A 26,972-nucleotide genomic window follows, 5' to 3' on the forward strand; every position below is an offset into this window, starting at 1 on the left:
AGGACTGTACATTGCGCTTAAAAGAAAGAATATTTAAGTAAAATCAAAGAGAAAAAACAACAATAAACAAACAAGAAACAAAAGACTGCATATATTTTATTTTATTTTATCAAGAGTTTGTCTGCGAGTTCATATTCCATTTCTCTTCTCTCCTGGCCCGGCATGGCCAAGCGTGTTAAGGCGTGCGACTCGTAATCTGAGGATCACGGGTTTGCATCCCAGTCGCGTCAAACATGCTCGCCCTTTCAGCCATGGGGGCGTTATAATGTATCTGTCAATCCCACTATTCGTTGGTAAAAGAGTAGCCCAAGAGTTGGCGGTGGGCGGTGATGACTAGCTGCCTTCCCTCTAGTCTTATACTGCTAAATTAGGGACGGCTAGCACAGATAGCCCTCGAGTAGCTTTGTGCGAAATTCAAAAAACAAACAAAACAAACTCTTCTCTCCTTTCTTTGTTATACTTTTCTCATTGGCTAAGGGTGTAGCACACATAACGTTATATGAAATAGTCCAAGGGTACATGTGCTAAGAAAATATACTGTGGGGTGAACATATTGCAACCAAAATAAGTTAATACTTAATAAATCTGGAAGAAATAACTATAGAATATCTACTTTTATACTGAAATCTTAAATAACGGTAAACTTAATCTAATAAGTAGTTTTTTATTTTATCGCGTAGAACCAACGCTTCATTTACCGATTTTTTAAGAACCTACAAATAATTATAATTCTTATCACTAAAATACAGTCTACTTAATTAATGTCCGTAAGTAACTCCTATTTGAGGTTGATAACATATTGATTGATTTTGCTTATAAATAATACTTAAATTATGTCGTCTAGTCAATTTATCTTTCTTATTCCGTATCTTTCCAGTATGATAAAATTGAATACAAATTTTCAATAACATAAATGTTTCTAATCATTTCCTGTGTTTAGTCCCTTTTTATATATATATTATATATATATATATATATACTGGTTTGTTTATGTGTTTTTCTCATAGCAAAGCCACATTGGGCTATCTGCTAAGCCAATCGAGAGGAATCGAGCCCCTGATTTTAGCGTTGCAAATCCGTAGACGTACCGCTGTACTAGTTGGGGATTATTTAAGTTAGTAATTAGGTGTGTCCTGGAGATCGTAATATTATTGTTCAGTTTCAGGTCTTTTATGGCATTTATCACCCTGAACCTAATGAAGATTAAAAATCTCTACGATCTATATTAATGCGAAACTCAAAGTCTTGTCTCTGATTAAATCCCAAATTAGATGTTACTCCTGATGAAACTTTAGGTTCTATGTCTGTTTATATTAATCTCTCTCTTCCTATCAAATTCCTGGTCTTCTTTATGGTGAACGATTAACACCTGTTTCTGATAAACATTCAAATTCTCTTTTCGCTAGTCCCTCTCTGGTACAGCAATAAGTCGACGGATTTACAACACGAAAATCAGTGCTTCGATTCCTATCGGTGGACTCAGCAGATAGCCCGATGTAGCTTTGCTTTAAGAACACACACACACACACTCCTTCAATTTAACTCAGAACTTCTTAAAATTAATTATTTATTTGGAACAAAGTTGGTGATACTTAGAGAAACTAAATATTGTTAACATGTTCAGTACAACTGAAACATGGACCCAACTGTTTTTTAGAGAATTTTCAGGTGGACCTCAAACATAATAACGAAGTATTATTATGGTTTATAATAACATTTTATTATGGTTTGGATAAATAAATATACAAACTTCAAACACTTCTTTTAAGTTTTGGTGGTCATTCTAAACATTTTTTGCTAGAATATATTAAAAAGTTAAATAAAAATTAATGTAAATATAGCTTAATTGGACTTAAGCACAGAGCTATACAATGGGCTATTTCTGCTGTGCCTACTACGGGTATTGAAACCAGGTTTCTAGCAGTATGAGCTTACAGTCATACCGCTGAGCCACTGGGAGCAAACGTAAGGAGAAAATCTATTATAACAAAAACCGTAATAATTTTCAAATTTGTTTTATCTTCAATTTATGTTTGATAAAATATGTTGTTTTTCAGGCATGCTCGCATACAAAGTTAAGGTACTAAAACGTATCTACTAATTATTTATAACAAAAAATGTTATTAGAATATAAAGTCGTATGATATGATGAAGTCAATGCTGGATCTGAGGTTTTTATGACCGACACATGCTTGGAGCGTAAGAATGGGTAAAGATTTGGTTCATCAAAACAGAAACCGAAGAGTCGTCAACTTTTATGCTTCAAGCAGATGTACTTCGTAAAAACCTAACATTAATTGCATTCGGTATCTATAAATCTGTGTGAAAAAAATTGTTTTTGGATATCATCACATTGATCATCGCGTGTATTGTTTTCGTTTGCCGAAGAGCTTGTACATGATAATATAAAGAGTAAAGATTAATAAAGAAATTAATGAAATATATAGAACTTGCAAATTTAATTTACTATGCTATTGCATAAACAACTATAAAGGGACTAAAACTGGGGCAAAGCAACCCAAAATAGAGTTATACCTTTTTAGGATTTAAATCATTAACGTACGTTTGCTGATTGAAATAACAAAGTTGATCACAAAAATGGTGTTGTATCTCTTTCTAAATCGATATTTAACTACTGCAACTATACAGCTAATTAATGTAGTTTGTTACAGCATTCCAAGGAAAATAACATTATAATTGTCATTTAACAATAAGTTTTCCAACGAATAATAATCGGTAATACATGATATTTTCTTTCTTTTGTTTTCTAGCATGTTTCATTGTCGAGTTCATCATCTTAACATGTATGTTTGGTTTTCCGTTCATGTACCTTCAATCGGCGGTAGGTCAATACCTAGGATCTGGAATAACAGACATGTGGTATATATCTCCAGCCTTCAAAGGTACTTATCTGACTTATCACGACATCTATGTGTATATTTTAATTGTGTGCATCAACTGTCACTCTGAACTCCACTTCTCTCAAGAGCCAAGGAGAGGTACCTTGTGACGCATATAAGCTTATTCAACAACGACAAATAATAAATTTCTCAAAAATGTTCTAGTATTCCATTCAGTTAAATAGTTTTTACATTGGTAATTATATTTATGTCATTAAAGAGTAACACAATTTTGATTAATTGTTACAAAATATCATCTAGTATCTGCCATCATTGGGTCATTAAGTACAATGCTTTAACGAATATACTTCAGGTGATAACGTTATGTAAGACACTTTAAGAGGTTGAATGACAAACATTTTATATATATCTCAGATTTGACCTTTTTATGATCCAGTATTTAATGTGCGCTTTCAGTGTCATTTTAAAGACAACTAACTTATACCAAGAGCTTGGGATAACAGGCCTTCAACTTGCTTAGTAAGAAAAACAAAGAGCTACTAAAGAAATAGCTGATGCGTGCGAAGAGTTGTTATTATTTCATAGGCTTGCTAGGAGAATAATTGATAACATATCACTACTACTGTGGTTTTTTTGAACACTTAAACAATAACACTATTTTCAGGTACAGAAAAATTCAGTGCACTGTCATATTAAATCTAAGATCTTATCTTTAATTGCACTTTCTGAATCAGTTAAATATAAAATAATTTGTTCTAAGACTTCGTTAACTTTTAACAAAACTTAAATAAAAATATCTTGTTATTTATATTATTAATTTAGCAAAATAATATCGATCCAAGTCTCTTAGTTAATAACATTTTATTCCTTTTGTGTTTCAGGAGTAGGTGTAGCTTTGGTGTACGTGTACGTCGTATTAGGTGTTTATACGTCTGTGCCAATAAGTTGGCTGTTCCTGTTCTTTAAGGATTCATTCGTCACTACTCGAGAAACGTACAGATGGGGACAGTGTAATCCAAAATTTGGTGCTCAGTGTAAGATCTTTGAAACAACATATTTTAATGGCTCTATTTAATATATACTTCTTTAACCCAACGCGTAATGGCGTAACGTTAAAATATTTACTTAAAGTGTTAGTATATAAAGTAAAATACTTAGTGTGACCGTTAACGTAAAATATTCAATGATAGATAATACTACCGAAAGCATTTCCTTAATTAGAATACGTTTTTATCCTATCGAGTTGCCTCAATATATGCAAAACCTTCAATAGAAAACCTTAAATAACTGCTAATGAATTTTTATGTCATTTTTTGTTTATTTCAGATTGTTTGGAGAGTCGTAATAAGACTTCATCTGGCTATTTCGGATGGTCAGTGCCAAATTACTTCCAGTAAGGATTATCCTATGTTTAAGTAACTTGTTGAAAAGATGTAATATTGTTCTAAAGCTAATGAGAAAAATAAGCCTATGAACCAATATTTTTCTCGATCACACTACTTTTTAAAATTATTTAGTAAATTAATATACAAGTTTACGGTTAAAGTCTCTTCAACGATAAAATGTATATGTTAAGGCATTTCAGGATCAGGAACTGAATATTTATAGATTGATTTAAGCGTTACAAGATCTATTTCATTTCACATTCAGTGTAATTGGAGCATCACAGGATATTTTCATAAAATGTGCAATGTGATTAGAGAAACGTAAGATCAATTACATTTAATTTACAGTGAAATTCAAACGTTTTACAAGATCTATTTTATTTGATCTTTTGCAATAATGTAGAGAGACATGTTATGACCTCTGATCTCCATTGTAGGTTACGTTAATCTTCTTTAAATAGTAAGAAGGCTTTATACATTAGGCATTTTATTATAACTCATTCAAGACTGCTTAAATTTACTGGAAAGAGACTACTTTTCACGTCTTATTTTGCGTGTAATAAGACTGTACAGTTTAACGTTTATAAAAATAAGTTGAGTTGAAGAGATAATTACATATTTTAGATTATTATAGTATTTTATGTTAAATATTTAACAAGTTCTAATACTCATTATGCTGTCTCGCATCTATACAAATCATTATTTCACTAATTAATGGTAAACCATTAGTGAAGAAGTAAATACACTGTGTTTAAAAAGTAATAATAATATCTTACATTAAGGTGTTTAAGGAGTCTTAAGATTAATTTGAGGTTTCTTTTCTATAAGCACCGGAACAAGGGTCAGTTATTTCGAAGCGTTTCTTTATGAAACTTTATAGATTTCAGGCACTTCTTGTTGAGGTGTATGTTTCCTAAATATTCTCTAGTCAAATCGCAGATTTCTTCCGTGCCTTTACGGTGTTAAGTTTTCTGCCATATGCATTAAGATATAGATTTTTTTTTGTAAATAGTTAAAATTTTGTTTCAAAAACTAACTACTAGCCAGTTGGGGAAAATTATTTACCAATATATCATTCATGATAATGAGAAATCAATTAGTATAAATATAAAGGAGAACATGCTATAAATCCTTTTAAATACTATTAACCTTTTTTACAGTGGTCGCGTTTTAGCAAGAAATGTAGGAAATGAAAGTGATAGGGCAGAAATTAAGTTTGAGATAACTCTTAATTTGGCTATCATCTGGCTTCTGGTCTTCGCTTCATTAAGTCAAGGACTTCGTTTGTATGGAAAGGTTAGTTTGTTACCTGCTTTGAGCGTGTTTCTTTAGCACCCTCTAGTGTTAGGTTATATACGTTTATGGTAATGAGAATTATTCATATAATATTAAAGGATGTGTAGAAAATTGGTAACTGTTAAATGAAATAAACTGATATCAATTTGGATATATTTTATTAAGCAATATAAAAATAACTAGTATTTTTGTATTTTTGAATTTGAAAATATTTTGCTTGAGAAAATTAACTGATACTATAAAAAATTTGTAACAAAACTATAAGAACATAAAGAGATGGTTTATATTGCTATTTACATTTTTTACTCTCTTTTCGTTTACCTATATGTGGAAATACACACATAGAAAATGAAATATTTTTATTATGCTCAAATGTAAACATATATAGTTTTAAGAAAATATGCATTGATAAACTGTACATTGCCTTAATTACAAAAAGTAGTTTATTTCTAAAACGAATTCATTTCTTTCTTACAGTTAGCTTACGCCTTTGTTGTTATTCCTGTTCCTCTACTGATTTTGATGGCTTCGAGAATGATGGAGGAATGGGGGAATGGTGTGTCAGACATTTTTTACGCCGACTGGAAAGCAATACTTAGCGACTCAGTTGTATGTTTATGCTTTCTGCATGTTTTGAGAAATAATTTGGAATTATCTTTAAAGATAGAAATAATCTACATAAGTAGAAACTTTTATTTTTATAATAATTTTTTCATCTCTTTCAATACAAGATTTATTAATTACACCGATAATAAATACAAATATTGCAATAATAATATTGAAAAAGAAACACATAAATATTATCTAGATTAGAAAAATGTAGAATAATACAAACCTATTTCAGATACTACATAAAAGACTGTTTTAATAGCGAACCTTCTATCTGTGCACTGGCCATAACAAGGATCACACCTCGATATTTAGTGTCAAATCCTCATATTTATCACTGAGTCGTAGGGAGATATATCATAAACTATAAAAATTAGAACCAATATACAAAATGTATTTAAGTACATCTGCCGAAATATTTTCTGACAAATAAGTATAATAATTATCATAATTGCCACATTTCTAGATTTGACAAGAACAACAACAGAAAAGTATAAAAATAAAGATAGAAAACAACGTTTCATTTATACTGAACGTTTCGGATAAACATATATTCTGTATTTGTCTAAAAATCATCTTGGTATTAATTTGAAAAAATCATAAACTTAATACATACGCATCTAGCAGAACCACCCAAAAATCTATTAAGGTTTGAAGTTGTTTAGACGAGAAATCAATTAGACTTTCACCACAATTTTCCAGAGATTAAGTACACAATTCTGTAATTTCTACGTGGATGTTGTCTTTAATATAACATTTAAATTCAAATTACAAATTTTTTTCCGGCAGGAACTAGATAAATTGATCATTTTCAAAAGCGTGTAACAAGTCAAGTAGTTGGAAGATATAAAATATTTTAATCGGATCTAATACAACTCTTGGACAAACATTGTTTGTCGTTTTCCTTTTTGAAGTTTTTTAAAACTGATTTCAATGTAGTGTTCAGATATACTGCATTTCTACGCTTACAATGTACAGTATAAAACAATATGCATATTAAGGTACAAGAAATAAATAAAGAGTATAAAACTTGTTCTTGGCATTGTTTACATTATTAACATTGGTGAAAATGTAGCCATTCAAATCAGGTGAAACTAATGAAACCACAACGCAAATAATTCAATCGAATATAGAGCTTTCTGGTCATTTGTTACACTTCAGAAACCTATCGAAATGTCTTTATCTCGATTTATTATGAGTGACCACATTTTTTTTTCAATTGTAGGTACAATTATTCCATTTCGATTGTCATTGTGATAATTCCAATAATCGGTGTCTTTGAGAACCTGGTCAGTAAAATAATCCGTTACTAATACTCCTCTTAGATAACACTCAGTTTCATATACCATTAAAAGCCGGAAGAGCACTGCACTTACCCATTTTCTTGCTGATGTAGCATTTTGTGACCTCATCTTTTAATCTACAAGACTCAAACAAACACCTGTCGTATCACATGCAATAAAACGTAAAATCGTTTGCTAAGCTATACCGTGTCAGAACTCTTTTGATTAGAAATAGTTTATTTTTCCATTGGAATAATTGTTTTAATAATAACAGTTTTATTTTTAACGGTTTTTCACTAGTTTTTCCAGTTAAATAGGATGAGTTGTCACCTGGGTTGCAAAATAATTTGTTTTATTGGCTTTTAGAAAATTACGATAACTTCACGTAATGAGGTTCTTACCGTTAAAATGGGAACATGCTTTAACCCGAAATAAATTGTGCTACCTATTTCAGTTGTTGTCTTTAGTTTCTGCAAACGTCTCTGTTTCGACAGCACTGAGATTTTGAGTGTCTATTGTATAGTTATTTTTTGTAACATTACTTTCAGTCTTGGCAACTGGCCTCCAGAGAGGTATTTCTCACGTGGGTTCTGTATGGCGGTGTGGTTTTACAGCTTTGTAGTCACAACAAAATTACAACAAACATCACAAAGTAAGCATTAAAAACATATTTTCTTCCTTATTAGTTGAATTTAATGGAAGTTTGTTTATTCTTTAAAAATACAAACTTTTAGAATTATCCATGTTTTTATCCATGTTAATAGAATATCTGTGTATATGTTTTTTTTTTGTAATGTTGTATTTAATATTGTATTTAGCTGAGCTAATTACACTTTTCTTAGGAGTATAAGTCCACTACGAAATTAATTCAGGTTTAAGTAATTACTCAAAAGCTAATAACCACATTTTCCGTGTATTTAGAATTCAAATTTAAGGCATATTCACTGAAAATGGAAAGAATTAACTCACTTTTATCCTCGTGGTAAGACAGGGGAAGGAAAATGTAAGTTAAGTACAGCAAATATTATTCAATCTGTAAATAGTCGAATATTGGATATGTACACAGTAATAGTAAGTTATATACATGTATGTATCTATGTTTAATTGGTTTTGAGCTTTTTCTACACCTTTTGATAAGTCGATTTAAAATTTTGTATGTAGGCTCTCAGGATCAAAGTATGTTGGTGTAGAAAACGTTTTTGAAAAATCTTAAGAAAACACCAAAAACAAGGGATCACTTTCTTCTTTGGGGAAAGAGAGGAAACTCTCAGACTGGATTAAATCAACTCACTTTAAAAGAGAGCTCGTTCAAAATAAACATCTCTTTTAAAAGTCTTCTAATAGAGGATCAAGAAAGTTTTTAGGAAGTTTTGAAATTAATAAGACCTTGCAATATGAAATGTTTTCGAAATTCCTCCTTATGTTTTTTTTTTTTTTTTTCCAGTACGCTAGTGAAGTTCTAATGAGCTCAGATAAGTTCTGTTTTGTAGGTTGCCTTTAAACAAATAGTCTTAAGTTTATCATTTGTCGGTAGAAAAGCCTGTATTTGTGGAATATTATGAAATTGATTGTGCGTAGATACGTAGATGAATATTTAGAAATAAAATTATTCTCAGGATCGTACTGGTTGTGGGGATAGCAGGAACATTAACGCTTATTATGTCGTCCTTCTTCATTGTTTGTGCAATCAAAGCTATATCTGCTCGAAATATGACGTATGTATTGTCTTCTTACGGTAAGTATAAAAGGTTTCTTTAAGGTATTTGTATGAAACATGATTTTATAAACAATCATTATTAATAAATACAAAGTAAACTATTCATTTAAGACGTGTTTTTTCTCTATCAAGTACTAGCGTTGTAGTAACGAAAGTAATTATTAACGTATTATAATTCATGTCATTATAATATCGGAATTCCTTTTCTCATTTGTGTAATTCAACAAGTTTTCTTTCTATTCCAGTTAGGAACAAGGGTGGGGTAATGTAACTGGTCTGATGTTGTCTGGTTGACTTACAATAATTATGATATAGTCAAAATATCACTAATGCGTATTTTGGGGTAAAAACAGTTAAGAAAGATAATTTTTATACATTATGACATTTAACCTAAAATAACTTTGAGCTTTATGTATATATATGCCAAGTTTTGCATGAATATATTTTCAAAATGATTAACCTAGTCTATATCTCAATTTGCTTAACCTTGTCTGCACCTTAATATTTTTAACTCAGCTTGAACCTCATTATGTTTAACCTAGTCCGTATCACAATATGCTTAACGCAGTTCATAAGTAAATAATTGTTTTCCTTTTTTCCTTTTAATTCCCTCCCCAGTAGCTCAGCAGTACATCTAAAGGCTTATTACACTAAAATCGGATTTCCATACCAGTGAGGTAGAGCACAGAAGCCAATTTTGAAAGTTTAATCTTAATAACAAACAAACCTTTACCTTTAAAACATATTTAGTTCTTTCAGAGGCAGAAGAGACAGTAAAGTGTCTCGAACCTTCAACCGTATTCCAGAAGAACATGGCGAATGTATCTCCAATAAATTTAGTTATTGGTGATATGTTTCCGTCGTCAAACAATCAATCAGTTGTCAGTGGTTACCAGGTTCTTCGGATTGCTACTGAAATTTTACCAGCAACTTTGAAAGTTCAGGGTGTCCGTGCTATCTCTTCTGTGTGGTCCATTTGCTTCTTTTTCATGATGATTTTCTTCGGTTTTGCTCAACTTGTAAGATATTTTGATAACTTTTATGTATTTTAATTAATTTTATTGATTTTTCTTTTTAATATTGAATGTTTATCAATTTTAGATAATTTTTTTTTGAAAACTGTTTAATAAGTTATCAAATATAGGCTTCACAATCAACAAATGTAATTTTTAGTGCACTTGTGTAACCTGCATTCGTCATCATAGTCAATATTTTAATCAAAGAACTTTGAGAAAACTACTTTGTTTCTATGTTAAAAACGTGCCTATCAATAATCCTTTTCTTTCAGGTCCCTCTTTGGTTTTTAGTGGTAGAGTCAATCATAAGCATTAAACCAACGATCTTGCGTAGACGGCAGACGATTATTACCTTCATAGCTTGTGTAGCTGGTTTATTGTTGGGTTTGCCCATGACCAGTACGGTACGTAACCAATTCTGTTGTCTTTGTGAACTAGAAGAAGTTCTATGAAATATCAATACAACATTAGCTTCAAAAAGAAGATTTTTTTTTAATTTAACAAATCTTTAGCACACATTATTAAATGCTGAAAATCAACTCCCAATAACATATGTCGTTATGAGAATTCAAAAACTGCATCACTGACCAACTTCAACAACTCTCTTTAAGCCGATAATAGAGAAATCCACGGAACCAGGCACGTTCTAAGGTAGAAACTATCTGTCCAGGTAAATAATTGAGACATATTTTTTTATCCCTCTTCAGATGAATATAATAGCTGAAACAGGATAGTTAGTTAGCTTTTCTTCAGCCTCTACAGGGTTCTCTCATGAAATGTATTAATTCATAAATATTTTATTGTTTTGAAATAACATTTTAGAAATAAGTATCGAATAATTCAAGTTATAGTAATGATTAATAAAGTTTCCTTTAATTCAGATACATTTTGTTAATGTTGTTACTTTGCCACCTTCGTGTATTTAAAATCCTATTTCTTCTGTAGATTTTGGCCCGCTGTAAATAGTAGGAAATACAATAATTTCTCTTTTAGAATAATATTGTAAAGGGAAGCGACCTTAGTATTAGCCTCCGTTGATAGAAAACAAAATCTCGTTAATAATGACAATGTTTTTTTTTCAAATCTGTATTTTTTAATGATAGCATTAGCTTGCAAGTATTATATTTATAATTATATCTCTAAAATGAAAAAAGAGAAAACTTTATTGCATTATTGTCTATAAAAAAATAACAATAACATATTATCAGTAACTGTTATAAAATCACCAGAAACTAGCAATGAAAATAGAATAATATTTGCATTAATATTTATTGATTTGCTTTTAAAGTTCTCGCAAAGCCACACGGGTGCTATTTGCGCTAGCCGTTCCTAATTTAGCAGTGTAAGACTAAAGGGAAGGCAGCTAGTCATCATCACACACCACCAACTCTTGGGCTACTCTTTTACCAACGAATAGTTGGATTGACCGTAACATAATAACGCCCCTACGGCTGAAAGGGCAAGCATCTTTGATGCGACGGAAAATCGAACCTGCGATTCTCAGATTACGAGTCGAACACCTTGACCCACCTGGCCATGCCAGGCCTAATATTTATTGATAGAATATACTTGGGAGTGAAGTGATTTCAAACTAAATAGCAGGAATCAGAAAACTAACATATTGTGGAATAATGCGATCATCCTCAATTCTGTATACATCTATATATGCAAAAACGGCTCGTTTGGGTTGAGAAAATATTTTACATAGAAGAGCGAACAACGTTTCGACCTTCTTCGGTCATCGTCAGGTTCACAAAGAAAGAGGTAACTGACCGGAAGCTGACCACATGTTTGAAAGGGGTTGTGCAACTGAGTGTCGGAACGTAGAGAGCGTGCTTAGATGTTTGATTATATTTATTAATATAGGTATAAAGGTGTTCCTTTGTATTGGTTTATTTTGGGTTTAAGTTGTTGTATAAGTAAGGCTTCTTTAATTTTGCGTTTGTTTATGTTTGTTTCTTTATTTAGTATTTGAGTGTTTTCTATGGTTATGTTGTGTTTATTTGACTTGCAGTGTTCGAAAACGTGTGAAGGTGACTTTTTATGTTCTTTGAATCTGGTTTCCATTTTTCTACTTGTTTTTCTAATATAGAAGTCGTGGCAGTTATCACATTGTATTTTATAAATAATGTTGGTGTGGTGTTTGTCAGTGTAGTTTTTATATAGTATAGACCTCAGTGTTTTTCTCAGATTATTATTTCATCACGGCGATTGTACGAGAAGTGTAAGTCTTTGTGTTATTCTCAGTGTATTTGTACTTACCTGTTACCATTATGTCTGAACTAGCATACCGTACACCACTATTAACAGTACACGCTCACACGATCGTTAAGAAACTAAGAAATTTAAACAAACGAATTATCAATAGAAGAAATGACATCTATTTTATTCAACAATGTAGAAAGGAACAACTAACACCTAATTTTGTAAATGTAAAACTTTCAAAAAATTTTAATAAATACACAAACATTATTCAAAATTTACAGAAAAAATTACTTAAAGCCATATTGAACACAAAATACAAAGAACTACATGACTTACAAAAAAAAATGAACCTAGACCATCAACTGGCATGCTACATTAAACCAGAGATTTACGGACTTATACAACGAAACATAAACCAAATCAATACTAAGAACGACAGAGACAAAAAGATCTGCTACAACAAAAAACTAGAAAAACTAAGATACAAACAACAGAAAAGACATCAACATGACAAACCGTTGATAACCTCATAATTAACAGATCCGACCGACAATTAAACACAGACGAGATACATCTACTTAACAAAGGACTCAACTTCGCAATAGCACCTAGGTACATTCCAACCATAGAAATCAAAACATGTTTAGAAGATCTAGCCAGGAGACTTGTGATACTTTCTACAGAAAACAAAAACAAAGAAACAACCAAAAACAACCACCAGAAAGAAGACAACTTAGATAATTTTATTGACATCCAACAACCAAACTTCCCAGGTAAAATTACAAATTTATATTTTCCAGAAACACCTAAAAACAACATCTTAAACGATTTTTTCAAAGAATTTTTCTCACAAAACCATCAACATAATTTCACAAAACAGAAAACTAAGAAACAACCTTACAAAAAGAGACATTAATTCCATTAAAAACCTAAAACAAGACAAAAACATAAAAATTCTAAAAGCAGATAAAGATAACGCTATAATCATAATGAACAAGAATGAATACATCCAAAAAATGAAGAACATCCTATCAGACACGAACAAATTTAAACCAATACACACAAATCCAACAAAGACACAAGAGACACAACTGAACAAATTACTACTACAAATGAGAAAAGCCAACACAATTTCACAAACACTTTATTCCTACCCACGTAAAACCGATTCACGCACACCACAAATATACGGCATTCCCAAGCCTCATAAACCAGATTGTCCATTACGACCAATAATGCCCACATATGAATCGTTTAATTACAATCTTGGTAAATACATAGCATGGGCATTCTCCAAATATGTAACATCAGCCAGCTCATTCATCAAAGACTCTTTTAATTTCAAGTCTAATCTAAATCATCTTAATCATAAAGCCTTAATGGCCAGTTTCGATGTTATATCCCTCTTTACAGAAGTTCCAATCACTGAAGCCTGCAAGATAGCCTTAGAACTCTATATCCGAGACCCTAACCCAACTACAGACATTCCCAGTAACCAATTAGCAACCCTCATAGAATTCACCACGATAAAGACAAACTTCATGTTAAACAACCAAAACTATATACAAACAAATGGCTTAAGCATGGGCAACCCAGTATTACCAGTTCTAGCCAATATTTTTATAACACAAGTTGAAACACAAGTAATTAACACAGCATTACATCAGTGATGACGAGAAACCCACTTGTTGAGAAATTTATATGCAAAAACGGCTCGTTTGGGCTGAGAAAACACTTTACATAGAAGAGCGAACAGAAATTTATATGCAAAAACGGCTCGTTTGGGCTGAGAAAACACTTTACATAGAAGAGCGAAAGTAAAGTGTTTTCTCAGCCCAAACGAGCCGTTTTTGCATATAAACAGCATTACATCCACCACTATACTGGTACAGATGTGTAGATGACACGGTTGCGGGATTCAAATCTACAGAACACATACTTAATTTTTTCAATCACATTAACTCTATACATCCCAACATTAACTTCACATGTGAACAAGAAGAAAGCAATCAAATATCATTTCTTAACCTCAAAATTACAAGAACCGACACACAATTTAAAACAGAAATCCACCGAAAAATCACCCATACTGGACCATACATTCCTTGGGACTCAGTACATGAAACAAAACAAAAACTCAACATACGAAGAAACCAAATAAACAGAGCCATAAAACTATGCTCACCAGATAAAATTAACGATGAATTAGACAAAATAAAACAATACTTCATCAACATCAATAAGTTTCCTCCACAAACCGTAGAAAACATTATACGCACACACCTAGACAGAAAGCAAAATCAACAAACAAAAGTAAATATATCTCACGAATCAAAAAATCACGAAACCATATACTGCTGTATACCATATATTCCTGACATCAGCAGACAAATAACCAACATTTGGCAAAAACTAGTAACAAAATATGACATTCCAGTTAATACCAAATTTATTCAAAAACCAGGCACAAAACTGAGGTCTATACTATGTAAAAACTACACTGACAAACACCACACCATCATTATTTATAAAATACAATGTGATAACTGCCACGACTTCTATATTGGAGAAACAAGTAGAAAAATGGAAACCAGATTCAAAGAACATAAAAAGTCACCTTCACACGTTTTCGAACACTGCAAGTCAAATAAACACAATATAACCATAGAAAACACTCAAATACTAAATAAAGAAACAAACATAAACAAACGCAAAATTAAAGAAGCCTTACTTATACAACAACTTAAACCCAAAATAAACCAATATAAGGGAACGCCTTTATACCTATATTAATATAATAAAATAAATAAAATTATATATTCAAATATCTAACATCGCCCTCTACGTTCCGACACTTAGTTACACAACCCCTTTCAAACATGTGGTCAGCTTCCGGTCAGTTACCTCTTTCTTTGTGAACCTGACGATGACCGAAGAAGGTCGAAACGTTGTTCACTCTTCTATGTAAAATATTTTCTCAACCCAAACGAGCCGTTTTTGCATATATATTTCTCTACAAGTGGGTTTTCTCGACATCACTTATCTGTATACATCTGTCTTTATGGATTCTGTTTTTTCTTTAATTTAATTTTGCTACTCGGTGTTTTTACAACGTTAATTTTTCAAAACTAAATAAAAAAATCATTTATTGACTAATTTAATCTCTCGATATATAAGGTAACTCCCTATAGAAATTTACCTATAAGAAAGAATGCATGAAAGGTTGATTAAAATTTTTTTTGTGGATAAGGTGATGGTATTGTATCATATAATATGAATGTTATTGAAAAAAATCTTTTTTTATTTCAGATTGGTATTTTCATTTTATTTTATTTGGATTACTGCATTGGATCACTCTGGTGTATATCTATCGTATACTTAATTATGCTAATAGCAATATTGTTTGTTAGAGGTGAGTAAAAATAAATTTTATAATGCGCGTTTTTTAATTAGTGCATACAAAGACATGCAAGTAATCAATATTTATGTATTTTGATTGTAATCGTACTTAATTATTTTTATTGGTTTGATTTTTCTCTGCGTGTCGTTTTATTTTATGGTACATTCTAATTTATTAAAACTTCTTATGATGACTGTTCTCATTAATGCTGGTAGAGCGTCAATATTCACAATTTACCTTGATGAAGTTTGTTAGTTTTGATTATAATATCCTATCAAATGAATGATATAGTTTAATGTATCTAAGGTGATTCACTCTCCACGACTGACGTACATTTATTATTTTAATCATATTTGCTGGAGATGAAGTTGTAGATTTAACGTTATTTGTAACATATTCAACATTACATGTTTTTCTTTGCTAAGAGTTACTTGGAATAGCCATGTCGATCAAGCTGGTTTTTCAGTTGCCAAAGAATATAAGAATTCTTATAAACTGTCCCTCTGTGATCTTCAATAAATCATGCTATTTTGATATTATTCTTGAAGTGTCTTCATCATTGATACTTTGCTGAAACAGTGATCTTCATTGAAGTGCGTTAATCAATAGTGTTATACTTGAAGTTTAGTTGTCAATGGTGTTATGCTTGATTATAATTATCAAGGGCACTATGCTTGAAGTGTGCTTGTAATGGTTTTACTATGGAAGAGTAATTATTAATGATCCTATGCTTGAAACATGCTCATCAATGGTAAGATGCTTAGAGTATGCTCGTTAATAATACTATGTTTGAGTGTGTTCATCAGTGGCACTATGCCTGAAATATGATCGTCAAACAGATTTTCTGTATAGATTAATAATACTAATATCAATGTGCAGTAAAGTATACTTATTAATGGTGTTTTGCTTGGTGGTATGCCTCAAAGAGATGCTATACAGTAAAGTTAACTTTTCACTGGTTTCTAAAACATTCCTCATAGGTTTAATGCTCATTTCCAATCACAGCAAGTGATGCACTTAGAACGAAATAAAATTTAACCTGGCAATTAGCATAGCTAATTGAATATATTTTTTATTACTTTCCTACTTAAAAAATAGTTGCCTTCCTTTGTTGTTATTGATATTTTTGACCGTACTTCCAGTAATATCTTGCGAGATTCGGCCAGCCTAGGAAATTTAAGTAAATTTTAAATACATATTTTAAACTAACAATGAAAAAAAATCTCTGTAGTAAAATTATAATAATAAAAACTAAATTAAACAGTATAAACATTCAATATAAGAAACAGTCTAACTAATACAATTAATGAAAATAACAACAAATAGGTAATTTAGTATACCTTTCTTAGTCAATAAAGAAACACTAGTCCTTGACTTAAAGTACTGTTGTATAATTAATTTTGTTTAAAATGTAACATCATGTTTAACATGCTTGAAGCTTCCACTTTCTCCATACACGTCTTTTGATTAATGAAATCTCGTTAAGCCACTCCCTAGTGTATTTTTAGAGGAGAGTGGTGTTTGTGGCAAATTTAAGTTGACACGTGTTATTGTTTAAACTGAGTGGAGTTAATAACAGTTGTTTTACTATAGTAAAATCAAAAGCTAATGCTTATAAAATGAAAAATAATAAATTAAAATAATATCTTGGGATGATTAACGAGCTTTGATTCCAAATTGATGTTATATGTTATTTCAATCGATATTTTAAAGCTGGGTTACTGTATGACAATGGCTTATGCTTGTGCAGAAATTAAAATCCCACTTTGCTTTAAAGAAAAATAAAACTTGTAAAATAAAATAACACATTTTAGAACCACTTTGTATAATAAAAAAATACTTAGCTACATCAATCTTCTCTTCGAATAAGGCATAGTAAAATTATTTACATTGGGGTGGCAGCAGCGTCGCATTTCTAGCGCCACTAATAAAATCGTGTTGCAGCTCATCGCATGCACTGAGACTGTGTGAAAGAAGCGCGTGATTCCAGGTGAAGTAATTCTTCTAGTATAATAATACGAGAAGAAATGAACTAGCACATTTTGTCCACAAGAAGTTGTATATTCTTGTATATGAGAAACAGGAATTATTCTTGTTATATTCATACTAATAATATCTGTTTATCACACTTGTGCGTTGTCACAATGACTACATTAGTTTACTGTAATAAAATTTCCATTACACAGACCCTAGGTTTAAAAATACTCATTTTTCTTCTACATTGCACAAATAATATAATAGCGTCTTCTTCTTCTTCTTTTTTTTTGCAGGTCGTTTCTTTGGAACTGATAAACTAATTACTATGGTTACCAGGAAACAGTCTAATTATGTATGGTTACTTCCATTTTTGAAGTTGCAATGGAATGTTGTTCTACCCGTCACATACGTGGTAGGTTAGCATAGATAGTTTCAAACGTATTTGTTTACAATATTATTTTGACATCAATGGGATTGTGAAAATTATCTACATATTGTTTCCCTATGATGTCAGTATGTTCCTTAAAAGTCACGCCAGCGTTCTGATGGCTATGTAAGTTTTCGAAGAATACCAGTGTATCATTTCATTGCAGAATTGTATTTCAATCGATATCATATCATGTTAACGTTATACTGAACCTTTTTTCATGCTACATCATACAGATTTTAACAGTACAAAGATTTTCATTTTTTTTAGTTTATTTCTTACAGACTGCAATAAAACAAGAAAATAAAAGAAAAAAATAAGTTTTTAACTTTTTGTAAAATATATTTTAATTATAAAGGCTATTCAAATATAAGAGATGTGATTAAATGGCATAAACGTATCAAGTACTAAGTATATTGACTAGAATTGGTTGAGAATTGAATGGTGGTGAAGAGCTTAGCAAAAGTGTTAAATAGGGTTAAAGCATCGAAATTATTTTGAGGAATGTTTTAAGAAATAATATATATTATCAGTTGAACACTAAATTCAATCATTTATTACTTGTTTATAATTAAACTCACAGTTCAAAAATGGACGGGTAGTGTATAGGTTACTTAATTTATAACAAATAATGTCTAACAGCATAGTGTGTTCAAAGAAAGACGTAGCTTGATCTATGAAAGACAGTGATATCACTTTAATATAAAGATTAATAATATCCTGATAAGTATCTGTAATCTGTAGTTTATGACAATGAATATACTAATATTCTAAAATGGACTATCAACTCGTTTCTAGATATTGAAATACGGACGTGTTGTACGCGTTTCCCACAGACCAATATACTAATTATTACATTTGGCCTATAATGTTTACCATAATAGTCATTTAGCTCATACTGTATCTATTAATGACGTTCTAATCAATGTTTCGCTCTATTTATACATTTTTAAACTTGAAACATACTAGAGATATTTAATTAGTATTAGTGTTTATATATTCCTATAAAGTAATAATATAATAGATAAGCAATGAAATTAACGTTTTAATCTTGGTTTTCATCGCATTATATCAAACCTATTACGGCTTTTTTTTTTCTTTTCTAAAGGCAAGAGAAAATGAGTTATTATAATGTACACACAAAACTTCATAAAGACAATTTCAATGGTAACTGTATTAACTGTCCAATTATACATTTCAAGATTCTGTCGGTTTCTTTCTGGAAAACCGGATATTCAGCATACATGTGGACTGATTTCGCAGATAATTATGACTACTGGGCGCCCTGGTTAAGAAAGTTATCTCTGCTGATACAAGTAATACCCCTGTTGATCATAGTTGGAACAACCATGATTCAGGGGATTCATTATGTGAGGATTTTCTTTCCACAACCATTTCATGAGGTAGGTCCGAGTGATTGTCTCTCAATTTTAAATAAACTAAAATAATATAAGTGTTCACTATAAATAATACCATATACATATCGCTATTCTGAGTAGTTACTGTACAAAATCATTCTAATATAAAATTTCAGCAACAAACCCATTTTGAAGTTCAATATAAATATTACATAAACCAGAATTATTCAACGTTCATGTGAAGTACTTATTTACTTAAAATTATGTCTAGAAAGTCTGAGAATTTAAATACCATAATAATCTAAACTAATTATCTAATAAAAATAATAATCTAACCATTCTGAAAGTTTACTTGAATATATATATATATATATATATAAATAAATTATCATAGCCCGGCATGGCCAGGTGGGTTAAGGCGTTCAACTCGTAATCCGAGGGTCGCGGATTCGCATCCCCGTCGCGCCAAACATGCTCGCCCTTTCAGCCCTGGGGGCGTTATAATGTTACGGTCAATCCCACTATTCGTTGGTAAAAGAGTAGCCCAAGAGTTGGCGATGGGTGGTGATGACTAGCTACCTTCCCCCTAGTCTTACACTTCAAAATTAGGGACGGCTAGCACAGATAGCTCTCGAGTAGCTTTGCGTGAAATTAAAAAAAAACCAAACTAAACTATCATTCTGAATACTCTAATAAAATCTCAAGCAACGAATAATAAACATTAAATTCAAGTGTTTTTTTCTAGAGATTTTTTGAAATTTATTTATTTATTTTGAAACACTTTGAAGAAAGTTTCACACTTACTATTTATGCCTATTCATTATTCAAGTGTCGGTGGCGGACATTACATCACATCTCTTGTGTTATACCTTCGAAAGCATTACCATCGATTATCATTTAGCACAAAGGTTTGTCTTTTTAGTAGACATACTCTATGCTCATTTATAAGTTATTTTTTATTTCTTGCAAAACACATTATATTAAATTATGTTTCATTCACTGTTGCTTTCTGAAGTTAACTAAATGTCAGAAGTTACTTATAGAACTTGACAAGTTTGAATGAAAATGGTCTTTTATTTAGATGGTCGGTGATCCAACGAGAACTCATTACTCACTATACCACAAATGAGCATTATAAATTCGATCTTTCACTTTGAAAAATGTCAATAGAGGTATAAAAACGGACATTTGGATAATAAATAAGAAGAAAAATACGTATAGAAGTTTAAGGCAAAGTATTTCATTATTAAAAAAAGATAAATAGTTTCTCTGGAATGAAAGAAAACAAATTAATTCTTAATTCCTGCTAACAACTACTGTAAGAGTTTACTCAAACTCGACATATATACAATCATTCTGAACGTTCATAACAACTCTTCGGCAACAGCTGTTCTGAGAATTTAATGAACTACATAAACGCAAATATTTTGAATGGTAACAAATAATTTTTCAATGACAGTTTTTCTAAGTTTAGCCAGTTAAGAAAAACAGTAATTTTGAACGTTTACTAACAATTCTTGAAAACAATTATTTCTAGCGTTTAGTGAAAACCGAATACGCTTATTAGCGTACAGTAACTCGCTAATAGTCCTTCAAATAAACACTAATTTTGAGAATTCATTACAAATTCTTCATGATTTATCTTTCGTTTTTTTTTTCTTGCATATTATTTCGTCATTCAATTCGAAATAGAAGAAATTGCCATTTGTATTATATAAGCTGAAACTTTTATTTTACTATAGTATTTTCAATACTATGATAAGTAATGTCTCGATAGAGGTTTCTAGGTGTGTCATTTAGGGATTATTAGCGATGGGTATTAGACAAGTCTCTTATTTTATTGATAACACTATGTAACAAAATTTTTACCTTTTCTTGTTCCTGGGCAGAAAGTGTTGTTTCCCAATTGCTTATGGCTAAAGTAAATGGAAAAGACATATTTTTCTCTTCAAACTTTGCTTTGGTGACCTGAAAGCGTATAATAAAAACATAATGGGAGACTCTATTTGGGGGCTGATACGTGAAAGTGATTTACATTACAGTCACAAATCTCGAAAAACTACTCACTTGTAAGCATTTTTGTAAAACTTTAGTATAAATAATTGTAAATCTTGATTCATATGTTGTTTTATTTATACCTTATGTAAATGAAAATGTACATTTTTACATAAAAAAAGGTTAATTTCTAAATTTCATTATCCAGGTCACAATAGCAAAGTTTGAAGAGAATAATGGCCATTTTCTGAATATTTACAACAAGCAATTAAGAAATAACACATATTATCCAGGAACAAAATTTGTGGTACATAGTGTAATAGAAAGAAATTATCAATTAGAAGAACAATTTGTGTGAGATGCAATAGTTATAATCATACAGATTTTCGTATTTGTATTCTGTTACAGATAGTCCAGTCGTGGTGCTGTCCTGCATTTACCTTAGTAAGCATTACTTCAGAGGATGTTACCAACGATACTTTAACCACAGGAATAAACAACTCAGCTTATGAGGAAGATCCTCCACCAAAATATACACCACCTCCATCCTATTCTACTGCCACTGCCCGTATCATGGCAAGGTTTATAAATCAAAATGATTCGTCGATATCAACTACCCCAGTACAGAGATATTCTTCAACTGAAAATAATTTGTATTCTGTCGTAGGACTTGTTTCATTTAATCCTTACCTGGAAAACGATAACAGTAGTAAAACATCTCCTTGTTATTCTTTTACAACCAACAGGATGATGGGGAATGTTTTAAAACAAGATCAAACATCACTTGTTTCTTGTGAACCGCAACCGGCATCTCACACTGACTTAAAAGCATCTGCTTCCTGTCCTTCTGCCACTGTAAAGAAGCTAGCAAAGTTTTTAAATCGAAGTCAATCATCAACAGCTTACACAATTCCGTTAGCAGAAAGGGAGCCATCTTTGTCTTCCACCCAAGAATTTACTACCTACAAGCTTCAATTAAAACCCCACGCTAACTCAAAAGTGTTTTCCTATTCTTCTGCAACTGCTCAAAAGATTGTTAAGATTTTAAATCGAAGTCATTCGTCTTCAGGAGCTGAGACAGAAATACCCATTTCTTTCCGAGAAAGGCTTGCTTTCACAGAGCCTTATCATGAAAATAATAAAGATTCTAAAACATCTACCTACTCTTCCGTAACTGATCGGATGCTGGGGATATCAATAAATCGAAGCCATTCATCTCCAGCGACGACCAAAGAACAATTCATGTTTTCAGAAAAAGATAATTTTTGTTCTACAGTGGATCTTGTTTCTTTTGAACCTCAACCTGAAGACCAAATCGACTACAAAGCGCCCACTTTCTATTCTCCTACAACTGTTCGGATGAGGGAAGTACGCTTAAATCAAAGACATTCATCACTAGCTGTCCCTAGAGAACAATATGCTTTTTTAGCACAAAGTCCTTCTTTCACGAAACCTCATCTTGCAAATCACAAATTCTCCAAAGCGTCTACCTATTCATCTACAACTGGTCAAATGGTGAGGAAATTTCTGAATCGAAGTCATTCATTATTAGAGACTATCAGACAACAATCCATTTTTTCTTCAGAAAATCATTTTACAGAGCCTTGTCCTGAAACTCATACCTTATCCGAAACGACTACCTATTCTTTCGCAACTGATCAGATGCTGAAGATATCTCTAAACCGGAGCCATTCATCTATAGCGACGACCACAGAACAACCGAAATTTTCGGCAGAAGAAGATTTTTATTCTACAGCAGGCCTTGTTTTCTTTGAACCTCAACTTGAAAACTAAACCGACTTTGAAGTACCTACTTCCTAATTTCCTGCAAGCGGTCTGATAAAGAGAAGAGTCCTAAATTGAAGTAATTCGTTGCTAGTTGTTACTACAGAACAATATGTTTTCATAAGAAATTCCTTCTTTTTCAAACATAATATGACTTACTGTTGTTGTTTTTTAGCCTCAACTTTAAATTGAAACCGAGTTCAAAGTATTCGCTTCCTGTTTTCCTGCAACTTGTTGGATAGCAATAATATTCTTAAATCGAAGCCACTCATCACCAGCAGTTACTAAAGATCAATCCACTTCCTTATCAGAAATTTTTTTTGTACTCATGATAACTTGTTACATTGGAACTTCAACACAAAAATCTACTTTCACTAACATGAATATGGTCATAATATAAAGTTTTTATGCCCAAGTCTTTTATTAATCATAATAAATCATTTCTTTGTTAGAACATCTTCCTCTGCAGAATATCAAACTTCCTTTAAATTCTAAATTGAATATTATGACTACTTAAAAGCAGAATCTATTTCTTACGAAGCTCAGTTGAAGAAATGAACAAAATCAACATCAATATCTATCTATCTGAAAGGAAATGCTTTACTAAGCTTGGAAGAAGTGATGTGATGACAGCCCTTGACATTTGTGAAAGAGCATATTTACTCTCAACTAATCAAATATTATGTGAATTGAATTTAGTTGAATTATTAACAATTGACTGCTTGTGTTCAACATACTTATCCATAGGTGAGAAATATCGTATGCATGATATTTTATAAAGAAAGAAATTAGAATTTTACTAAGATAGCCTAGAAATATCGTGAATATTTTAAAATAACACTATTTGAGTGTATTATACTAAAATGATTTTGGAGGCGCACTAACTCGTTACAGTTCAAGTCGCCATACCCGGTCATGTTCTATTTGATGGTCGTGCATCTTGACAATATTCCTACTGTGTAATCATATTACAAAAGGCACCGTCATAAAGTTGTCGCGTCGAAAGCACACCACTAGTTCTTGTTTGTTTCTTTCATCAACCCATCTGGTGTAGGAGGACAAATGCCTCTCAACGCCCGTTTAAGCAGCCTAGTCGCCAATAAACAACTACATAGGCTAATTGACTGGTATGTCTTCATGTGGAATAGCATGAATATCATTTTCAATCTTTAACTATTTGGCATATGAGATGGTTGAATTGAATGTCGTAGAACTTATAACGTAACGTATGTCGCTTTTCCAGATGAAAATCCTTTTGGTTTATGTTTATTGTTGCCTGGGACACTTGGACAGTTTTATCACTGACGTTTGCTTGGTGGACTCTTAGGTGTTATATAAAAGGTCGCATTTCGCTTACCACGTCTAAGATACGAATTGTTGCAGGTCTCAATCTGATGGCATTGGTGGAATAAGTTGATTCATATCCCTTTGTTTTCCAATGTCAGTAAGTATAAGGGATATCTCAGTCTTGAAAATTTCGAATCTCTTATTATCACAATCCAAATAGTGTTATAATGTACTTTAGGTAAGTGCTGTTCCACCAAGACTTTACGTCAATTATGTTGGTTTACGTAAAATGCTGAGTTGGATATTTAAAATTATTTTAATATAACATACTCATTTCTCTCTTTCTAAATATTTGTACATATCACAGTTGAGAAGAGAATGCTTATACATTCACCACTAGATCACACATAGACATATCTAGCTTATCTTTACTAAACCAGTAACGTGAAAAAACATATTTCACTTGTTGCTCATTTTTGAAAGATAAGAAAAAGGTTTGCCTGTATTCAAGTGCTTCTTTTTACGCTTTAAATAGCACTGTTCGTTTGGGTAAAAATACTTTTGCAATTCTCTAGAAATTGAGAAGGTTGCTTATAACAGAATTAATATTCAACGTACTTAGTTTTTCCTGTCGATATATGTGTTTTAATAACTTCTGAGAGTTATCATCGTGGACTTAAGGACAGTAAAAGAAACTAATTTAGAAAGATATTATCTATTGACATATGTAAGCAAAACACATAAAGTTATTGGTTAAAACTTTTACTTTGATTACTTATTTTTTGCTACTTATTCAATAATCGTATTTTAGCTTTCCTTTTTCGCCACTAAGCGACCCAATGTTATGTCTGCTAAAAACCGGGTTTCGATACCTGTGGTGGGCAGAGCACAAATAGCCATTTGTGTAGCTTTTTGCGTAATAACAAGCAAACAAATCTTTCTTTTTTATCCAAATTGCAAAAAGATTAACTGTGTAATTCATTTTAAAATTACCTGAAATATAATAATGATTTACGTAATGTAGAAGGTAGGTTATAGTAAAGTCTATTATAAAATATATCATACATTTACATAATAAAAACAAATCTATAACACTAAATATATATTAACCCAATTAGAAAGAGAGTTTAATGTAATATTCTCAGCGGTTTGTTAGTTAAACTAGTAGTTTAATTTATTGCCAGAGAATCTTAAAACCTCATTTCTCTTTCTTTACTGGCTTTACCAACGATGTTGAATTGTTCGTTAGCTGCCATTTGATCACAGGCTGTAACTGCATGTTGTACTGGGCGATCCTTTGTTTCCAGCATTACTACGTTATTTTGTACACTCGTAGAAACACTGAACTGTCTAGATGAGATAACCGTTTCTACACATGAAGAACTGTCATCAGTAGATAACACTAAACGAATCGTCTAACTGAAGTCACATCTTCCACAAATAGAACACTGTTATTAGTAGATTAGGCCCAAAATAGCCTGGTGGTTAGGGCACTTGAATTGCTATCTGAGGGTTGCGGGTTTGAATCCTTGTCCCACCAGACATTCTTGGCATTTCAACTGTGGGTGCGTTATATTGTTACATTCAATCCCACTATTTGTTGGTTAAAAACAATGTATCTCAAGAGTAAGTGGCGGTGACTAGCTACCTGTCTTCCCTCTACTCTTACGCTGCAAAATTAGGGACAGCTAGAGTAGATACACCTCGTGTATCTTTGCGCCAAATTTAAAACAAACCAAACCATTAGCGGATTACACTAACCAAATTATCTAACTGAGGTGACGGTTTTTACATAAAGGACACTGTCATCAATAGATTACACTGGAGCATTGTGATCTTATTTTTAGAAGTAAAATATTTTTATATCCTCTCGATGTTTTGAAAATACATATCAGATTCATTTGCAAGTAAACCTTATTAATTAATATCTTCAGATGTTTTTATTTTAGTTTTCAGTCCATTATTGATGGTATTTTTAAGTGGATTTAGTGAATACTATGTTTACTAAATTAGCAATATAAAACAGTGAAAAATATTTTGGATATTTGCCTAAGTTTTTTCTCACATACCTAGAACATTTCGATTTCAAGGTATATGATTAAAAAAGTGTTATACCGATATGTCAACAGAAATCCTCTTCTTACAAAATATATTTTATTGTTATTTTTTACAGTTTTTTTAACACTCTATATAGCTTTTGTACCCTTATTCGATTATGCTCCATATCTTTTAATGAAATAACAGTACAGGTAATGATTACGATTTTTAGTAAATCTAGTTTGTATTTTGAAACATATTGTAAACATTAGATAAACTACAATTTTTATTATAAAAGTTAACATTGTTTCTGAACATGTAAGCAGTTTTCAAA

General features: G+C 31.4%; 1 protein-coding gene across 1 annotated transcript in view; it reads left to right on the forward strand.

Moving 5' to 3' along the window:
- The window catches only part of LOC143258549 (sodium-dependent transporter bedraggled-like), a 34,984-nt gene extending 9,621 nt beyond the window's left edge, over positions 1–25,363 (forward strand). The window contains exons 3-15 of the mRNA XM_076517681.1: positions 2,772–2,903; positions 3,743–3,895; positions 4,188–4,254; positions 5,407–5,542; positions 6,020–6,151; positions 7,983–8,086; positions 9,051–9,169; positions 9,902–10,170; positions 10,440–10,571; positions 15,682–15,784; positions 18,043–18,161; positions 19,379–19,579; positions 21,938–25,363. Coding sequence (XP_076373796.1) covers positions 2,772–2,903; positions 3,743–3,895; positions 4,188–4,254; positions 5,407–5,542; positions 6,020–6,151; positions 7,983–8,086; positions 9,051–9,169; positions 9,902–10,170; positions 10,440–10,571; positions 15,682–15,784; positions 18,043–18,161; positions 19,379–19,579; positions 21,938–23,323 — 3,053 coding nt within the window. The 3' untranslated portion in view covers positions 23,324–25,363. The remainder of the gene's footprint in view (positions 1–2,771; positions 2,904–3,742; positions 3,896–4,187; positions 4,255–5,406; positions 5,543–6,019; positions 6,152–7,982; positions 8,087–9,050; positions 9,170–9,901; positions 10,171–10,439; positions 10,572–15,681; positions 15,785–18,042; positions 18,162–19,378; positions 19,580–21,937) is intronic.
- The last annotated feature ends 1,609 nt before the right edge of the window (positions 25,364–26,972 follow it).

This window comes from Tachypleus tridentatus, chromosome 8, assembly GCF_004210375.1.
Source record: "Tachypleus tridentatus isolate NWPU-2018 chromosome 8, ASM421037v1, whole genome shotgun sequence".
Taxonomy (NCBI): Eukaryota; Metazoa; Arthropoda; class Merostomata; order Xiphosura; family Limulidae; genus Tachypleus; species Tachypleus tridentatus.